The sequence below is a fragment of the Clytia hemisphaerica genome, unplaced genomic scaffold (assembly GCF_902728285.1).
Source record: "Clytia hemisphaerica strain Z4C2 unplaced genomic scaffold, Clytia hemisphaerica genome assembly, whole genome shotgun sequence".
Classification (NCBI taxonomy): Eukaryota; Metazoa; Cnidaria; class Hydrozoa; order Leptothecata; family Clytiidae; genus Clytia; species Clytia hemisphaerica.
The window spans coordinates 258,376-266,280 of record NW_027103344.1 but is presented as its reverse complement, the minus strand read 5'-3'; the positions used below and the strand labels follow the sequence as shown (position 1 = coordinate 266,280).

At 35.0% G+C, this 7,905-nt stretch overlaps 1 protein-coding gene across 1 annotated transcript; it reads left to right on the top strand.

The window, feature by feature from the left end:
* Positions 1-3,019: 3,019 nt before the first annotated feature.
* LOC136819081 (probable serine/threonine-protein kinase tsuA) lies at positions 3,020-5,171 on the top strand. The gene is made up of 2 exons (XM_067075251.1): positions 3,020-3,217; positions 4,166-5,171. The coding sequence occupies exons 1-2, from the start codon at positions 3,078-3,080 to the stop codon at positions 5,073-5,075; spliced, it is 1,050 nt and encodes a 349-aa protein (XP_066931352.1). The 5' UTR covers positions 3,020-3,077; the 3' UTR covers positions 5,076-5,171.
* Positions 5,172-7,905: the final 2,734 nt, after the last annotated feature.

Below are 7,905 nucleotides of genomic sequence, written 5' to 3'. Positions count from 1 at the left end.
TGCCAAAAATGATCTCCTCAATTATTGAGGCTGCTACACCCCTTTCTCACCAGGAAAAATCGCCAATGAGACCAATTGAGGCCTCTACAGCCCTCCAAAGCCCCCATAGCCCTTCGGATACTCTCTGCCTTGCTCTCCCTCAAAGCCAGCACCCTCCATCAGTGCTACGAAGCCTTTAAAAGGCTTGGAAAGGCTTGAAAATTGGCAAAAATTTGTCAAAATTGGAAAAAATGAAAAAAACCTCCTTTTGGGTACCCTGTGGACGGCCACCCCTGGAGGTTCCGGGAGTTTATCCTGTGATCGGTGCCCACTGGTCATGGGGGATGTGAGGTACGTCTGAACAGTGAGGGTCCTTCAAGTTTTTCAAACACACAAAAGCCGGAAAAAATTGGGAAAATTGGCGAAAATGCAATTGGAAAGCCTCAAAAGTGGACGCCTTCATTTGCTCGGGTTTCTCAAATTTTTGTTTGATTAAACTTGACAAAGTTCGATTAAGTTTGATTAGTTTGATTAAGTTCGATTAATGTAATCGAACTAATTGAACTGTCGAGGTCTCTTTAAAAAAAGTTCGATTAAGTTCAGGGGGGATTAAATCATTTTTTCCTTTTTAAACTACATCCAAACGTCAGCCACATCCATAAAAAAGGCTCCTTCCATCAGCCATTTTGTTTAGAAATGAACATGTGTTTTCATTTTCATTTGTTTATCTTTTTTTTGTAATGTCAGCTTTTTCCATAAATTATATGCGCGCATCAAAAAATATCGAAAACCTCGCGAAAATTCTGCTCAGTGACTGGGCGCGTACTGACCAATTAGATACACTCGCATATGCAGGGACAGATATCCCTGCAGAGGAGTTAGTTGGACCAGACCGTAAACCAGAAACATGATCTTAAAAAAACTAGACGGTGAAATAGTTTACGGTTTGGATATCCAGGCTATGAAAGAGAGAAAAAATATAAAGACAGAATGTGGGGCAACACTAACAGCCAGAGAGATGATGTTTTTCTTCCTAATTTATTTTATTAGAAATCATGAAAAGACCAAAAAAATTTTCCCCCGGCCGCCCGCATGACTTTTTTTTTGTCACCCGATGGACCGAAAACAAAATTTTTTTTAGGGTCGGCCCTAAATCTGACAGCCCTGCCTAAATTCGATGGGATCTTTCAAACATACAAACTAAAATAAAAACAAACCTTTTGCTGTGACTCAACCAAGATACCAAAGTGTGAACTAAACTGAGAGATTTGATATACTGAACCAATTTAACCAAATTTAGTTCTCAAGCAGTATTTTTTTTTCAAAGAATCATTTCTGAAACCTTTCTGATTGGATCAAGTTGTTGATTGGATGAAGGCAAACCCCCAAGATTGGCAAACAATCATTCTTTCCCACTTAGCTCTTTTTTCTTTGATATTTTGATGGTTTCTTTTGTTGATTACTTGTGTCATCCATGACTCATGCGTCATTTCTTGAAATAGAATGACACAATTTTTCCCAACAAGCTGAGCTGTGCCTTTAAGAGTCATTTTTTCTAAGAGTCTTCAGGGTAGGTAACACACCCTCTTGGATTTTGCTGAAATTTGGACCAAAATGATCTATTACAGTACACAAGAAAATCAATTTCACCTTGATATCTCAAGTAGTTTTGAAGACACAGCGTCTCAAAGATAGGCTAACTAAGCAAAAATTGACCTCTGAAAATCATGAACTCTGGTGGAAACTCTATATTAGTGTACACTAACAGCCTTACCTGTTGATTCTTAAATAACTAAGCATTACTAGGGTGATATTTCTATGAGATACTGAAAACAATGCTTTTTAAATCTTCTGGACAAGAAATATTGGACAGTCCAAAGCTAGTCTCTATCAAGTATTATAACTATCTAAGTTGAAGAATCACTCCTGTAAAAATACCACAAGAAGTTGATATTTTTCTTCTTCATTTTTCATTTTCATTTTCTTTTTTTTCAATTTCTTTTTTGCTTGAAAATATTCCACTTGCAAATATCTTTTCAACAAGCAATTTACAATACAAAACAATCGCAACTTGATTCAAATTCTATCAAAAGTTGATTTGACACAAATTATCCTTTAGAGCCCTTAAGTGGACCTGATTTAGCATTTTATAAGAGGGAAAAAACTAGGAAGTTAAGCAAATTTTCAATCAATCGTATCTTTAAGAGACTTACAAAACCCACTGAGATTTTTTGAGGCTATAAACTAGACCTACTAAGGAAGCCTTAATGGAAATTTCAAAAGGACGTTGTTTTCTCTGCAAAAAGATACGCCATCTTGAATTTTGCTCCAGATCTGCCAAAATAGCAATTTTTTCGGTTATTTTTTACGGTTATTCAAAGATAGAAATCCTGTAAATCAGCTTTCAATCTAATGTACTTGAATAAAAATTGATTGGCTTTCAAAATCTGCCCCATTTTGGCTTAGTAGCCTATCTTTGAGATGTGTATCTTCAAAACTACTTTGAGACATCAAGGTGAAATTTTCAGGGTCTTATTTTCTTGTGTGATAGATCGATAGATCGATAGATCATTTGGTCCAAATTTTAGCAAAATCTAAGAGGGTGAGGTATCACACTTTCTTTATTCTGAAGATTTAAAAAAAATGGCTCTAAATTGGCTGTTGCTTTCTGCAATGGTAGAAATTTCTCCAACTTTTTCAGCAATGATAGAGCAAACCTATTTAAGCAAAATTAACCTACTCTATGCTGAGATTTTCTGAATACCACCTCCTATAAGTCTTTTGACAGGCTGTTCCTTGACTGTTGGCATTTGCTCACCAGCGGCTTCAAACTTAATTGGTTTCTGGCAACCTTTAACAAACGTCAAGTTTTAGATTTTTTGGCTTTGAACTTCATCCTTGACCATGTTATCAAGTGTCATTGTCAAGACGTGCCAGAACTAACTGCATAAATTCTCGCTTTCTTGTTAGGAGTGTGATGTCGTCCAATAGCTACAAATCTGCTTTTAGGCATGGGGGATAACATGAATTAGGGCAGTAGATAATATGTAACAATTCCAAAACAAAAGAATCTTTTTCTGATAGAATTCAGATAAAATATGAACAATAACAATATGTATGGAGGAGAGAACAATTTGTGGATGTACAATGCATCCGATACATCACCTCCGTCCAACACCACTTTGCAACCTGCATCAAGTCCATTACCAGATCACTTAGATATGACTCAATCAATCAAGTATGTATAACATCAGACTTTAATCAAACTCCAAGCTTTAAACATCTGACCATATTATTGAATAACGTGAAAGTTTATTTCTGTAAAGAAATTATTGTGTTTTTGTTTTTCTGAAATTATCACCCATCACTTATATAGTTGACGCTCTCTAATTCGAATCTTTTCTATTCTATTATTCAATGATGAGTTCCCGTTTTCCTTGCAAATTCACTTTTAAAATCCCTTGAATGTTTTTTGCTCTCTAATTTTGATTTCTAACGGGTAAGTAGACCTTTATGACGGAGTTTTCTATACATCAAATTTTGATTTTTTTGCTGTTAAATGAAAGTTTTGGAATTCTATCCCTCAAATAAAAAAATTAGTTCACCTTTATTAAGTTTTCCTTCTATAATTCGATAATTCCCCTGGAAAATCGTTATCTGTACTTTTATGTGAATGATTCTAACAATTAAATTTCTTAGGCCAATCAATCTTACCTTAAAGGAAGAAATTTTGGCGGAAAGAAAATTTGGCGGATTTGGAGGATTTGACTGAAATCTGCCAAATTAAGTTCCCGCCAAAACTTCTTTTTTTCGCCATCCGCCAAATTAAATTCCCGCCAAATTAAACATTTTGAAAATATGATCTCTTTTAAGGTGTTTTTGCTATTTTTTCGCTGTTTTGACGCCATCTTAAGGTTAAATTTTTAAGCGACCGCCAAATTAAATTCCCGCCAAATTTAGTTTTTTCGTCCATCCGCCAAATTAAATTCCCTCTGAAAAAACTTTTTTGGCCATCCGCCAAATTAAATTCCCGCCAAAATTTCTTCCTTTAAGGTACTTGATTGACCTAAGAAATTTAATTGTTAGAATCATTCCTTTCTATATTTTCTTGCCTCTTTACTTAAAACACCTGTATTTTAGTCAATTTTGATTATGTTCAATAAGTTACATATCACCATATTTTTAGCTTTCTACAGAACATGGATTTGATGCAAAGAGGGATGTTTCCTGGTTCTCTATACAGTAATGGAAATAATGCTGCAGTCAACAATATGCAGTTACCGACACTCTCACCACAACCATTACAGCGAAGAGATAGTTACAATCGAAATTTGTTTGACTACCCTCCAACTCAACAACATTCTACACAACAACTGCAATCTCAATCCAATCCTCAACAACTCTTTCAAAATCAATTACAGGAATCTAATAAACCGTGGGTATTAACCAACCCTTTGCAGCAAATAAACTCACAAAATTCTTCCCCTATTCAAGGACAAAATGATTTCTCACCTCAACGATTAGCTGGCGACTCTTACCGAAACAAAATGACCGATAAGGGGAATAATTATAGTCGTGGAGATCCTCCCATGTATCAACATCATGTGCAAGCACAGAGTCAGGACAATACAATGAAAGGGTTGATGGGAATAGTCAAACAGCCACCTCCTCCGCCACAATCACCACAAATCGCAAGTAGTCCATCATACCAATTAACCGACCCTAATTTGAGTCAGGACGGTAATAAAACGGATATGCATTTACAAACTGAAAATAAAACCCTACGGTCGGATCAAAGTAAATCACGTTTCATAAGGCAGCAACAAATGGCTGAAGATCGGCACAAGAAAAATAACATTAATTCAGTTTTTTCTGCTGGTATTAAACACAAGACAAATGGCAAAGTATCAAAAGTTTCAGCCAGTGTTAGAGAAACCAGATATGATAATACAATGAGCGCGCTTAAGAAAGCAGGACTACTCGACATCACATTACAGACTGGTGAGCTATTGAAAAAGAATAATAGCCTTCAAAAAGACATTGATATGTTAGAAGAAATAGTAAAAGTGACCAAACATTTAATGAATAATGAATGAGCAATTTATACCGATCAGATTTATCGAAGAAATTAAGGAATTTACTCATGTGGGAAAAAGCTTCTCGGTTGAAAGTAAGAATGAATGCTATGTAAATATTATGTTCTTTGTTGTTTTCCCAGTTGAGAAAGTCCCTCAGAATTTCGGCTGGAAAAAAATCTCTGGTCGAAACACATCTATCTTTTTGGACCTACCTGGAGGTCCTATAAATTAACCTGTGTTCGTCCGTCCGTCCGTCCGTCCGTCTGTTACCAACTTTTCTCGGGATTGAATCATAGGAATCTTTTGATTTTTGGTACAAAGGTGCAAAATGGTAGTGGCCAAAATGTGATGGAGTCCGATTTTCGAGAAAAAAAAATTTGGGGGCAATAAATTGAGGCCAAAAAACGGCTAAAAAACGGGTTTTTTGGACTTGGTGAAAAATTGGATCATTAATTTTTCTTTTATTTTTTGCATATGAAAGTATTTTGAAAAAATTTTGTTGGCTCAAAAAACGCATGTTTATCTATAAGAATCACTATTAATAAGCATACATCAATGTTCCTAGTCAAATTATTCAATTTTTTTTATGAGATACCTTAAAACAGGTTTTTTTCCTTCATCCGCCAAATGAAATTCCCGCCAAATTTAATTTATTTCACGCATTCCCCAAATTTGTGCTATTTCGAGCCTTAAAACAGGTTTTTTTGCTTATTTAATAACGCTTTTGGCCAAAAATATCCTGCAACCGCCAAATTAAATTCCCGTCAAATTTACTTTATCCAGCTATCCGCCAAATTAAATTCCCGCCAAAATTTCTTCCTTTAAGGTAGATGTTTTTTTTTGCTCATGAGGGCTTACTTTTGAAGAATATGTGTGTTTAGACATGAAATTTTGTTTGCTTGGTGTGTTTTTATCGAAAAACTGGCCAAATTCAATATTTTTTTATAAGCACATTATCAATTACTTAGGTATTAGCTTTTCTCGAGATTGGCTCTTTCATTCTTTATGATTTATTGCACAACGATGCATAACTATAAACTCTTGAATGTGTAGGAGCCCGATTTTCAAAAAAAATGTTTTTGGGCAAATTTGGGCCAAAAAACGGCTAAAAACAGGTTTTTTGCTCACGAAGTCTTGAATATGAAAGAATATTTCAAGAGCATGAAATTTTGGTTTGTGAACGTTTTCTTTATAAGAAACAAACGACTAATTTTAATAGATCGTCACTATTTGTGTTCTGTTTGATTGTTTAACGGGGGGGGGGGTTGTACTTTTACGGTGTGACGGGATTGGCCCTTTTTTAGTACGATATTACGGGATTTGACGAAAAAAGAGACGGGAAAACGGTATTTTAAAATCAGACGGTGACGGTATTTAGGTACACTTTTGCCCTGTACAAGCCGGTGTGACGGTGTTATTATTTTTTCAATTTTCGGGATTCTGGGATTCAGCAAAAATTTTGACGGGAAAACGGTATTTCGAACCCCTACAACCCCTTCGAACCCCTTTAACGGTCATGCTCACGTAGATATCAATTATATATGTGTTAAATGCATAACCAGGTAGGTCCATAAAAGTATCACTTGTTTTTATCTGTTCTAAAGGTCTCTGGTATACGGTATCTACTGGAGAAATATCAATGAAAGCGAAAATCCGATACAAGGTCGCAGAATCGCAATTTCATGGTACCTGTATTACATGTTTTTTTTTCATAAGTAAGTGTCTGCCCCTACATCAGGCTCGCATTATGCTTAGCATTCTATTGTTCTCAAACAATAGAGCCATTGTTAAGGTACCAAAAACTGAGCCTGCATATGCTTATAAATGTTATGCTTATAAAAGAAAAAACATGTAAAGCAATAGTTAGAAAAGGTGGACTACAACCTAAAAAAACTACTTCTCGATGATTTTTTTACAAGTTCGCTATGAATTAATCTGTCATAAATTGTTAAAAGATTGTAAAATTATGCTGTTGACAATTTCATCGATCATGTCGTGTAACGCGGTGCATTTTAATTAAGAAAACGTCTTTTTTGTTCCTCGTTAATATTTCATGCAAGAATTTGTCAAAATTTTCTAAAAAATTTCCTGATCTGTCCTGATTCTTAATAGTCTTAATTCAGAAAGTGGAAATATAAAGCAAGAAAAAGACTGATTTTGCTTGAAACACAACGTTTTTGATGTAAAAATACTAACAAAATACAAAGAAAAAATTTTTCGCGTGTATTTAATTTCGCGATTTTGTAATTTTGAAAAATTTAAACAGTATTGAATTGACCAAAAAGCTCGCGAAATTAAGTACCTGCGAAAATTTGTAACACGCGAAAATATATACCAATAAGGTATTAGTGATTCATCAATGTTACTTTACTTTAGGCGTACAAACTTTCGCGAGCAGAAACTTTCGCGAGGACGAAAAATCGCGAAATTCACGACATTTACTTTCGCGAATTTAACGGAAAAATATTTTTCGCGAGCATAAACTTTCGCGAATCAAGACGTAAAATTGAGAATTTTCACATGAAAAAATGGCTTAGAGACACAAATACTTCTTGGGTTGGCTTGAAACATTTGTCCTTTGACTTATTAGTCTTTTAGCAGGCTAAAAAGTGCCATAAAAGTTACATTTTATTCAAAGTTTGAAGTTTTACAGATTTTCTATTTTGTCAAGAATTTTTCGCGGGCATAAACTTTCGCGAATGGCCCTTCCTAGAATTTTTAAAGACATTTACTTTCGCGAAAAGGGTCAAAATTCGCGAAATTGCGAAAGTTTCTGCTCGCGAAAGTTTCTACGCCTAAAGTAGTTTCATGGAAAGACAATGGATCTCCACCTTTTCTAACTTTTTCT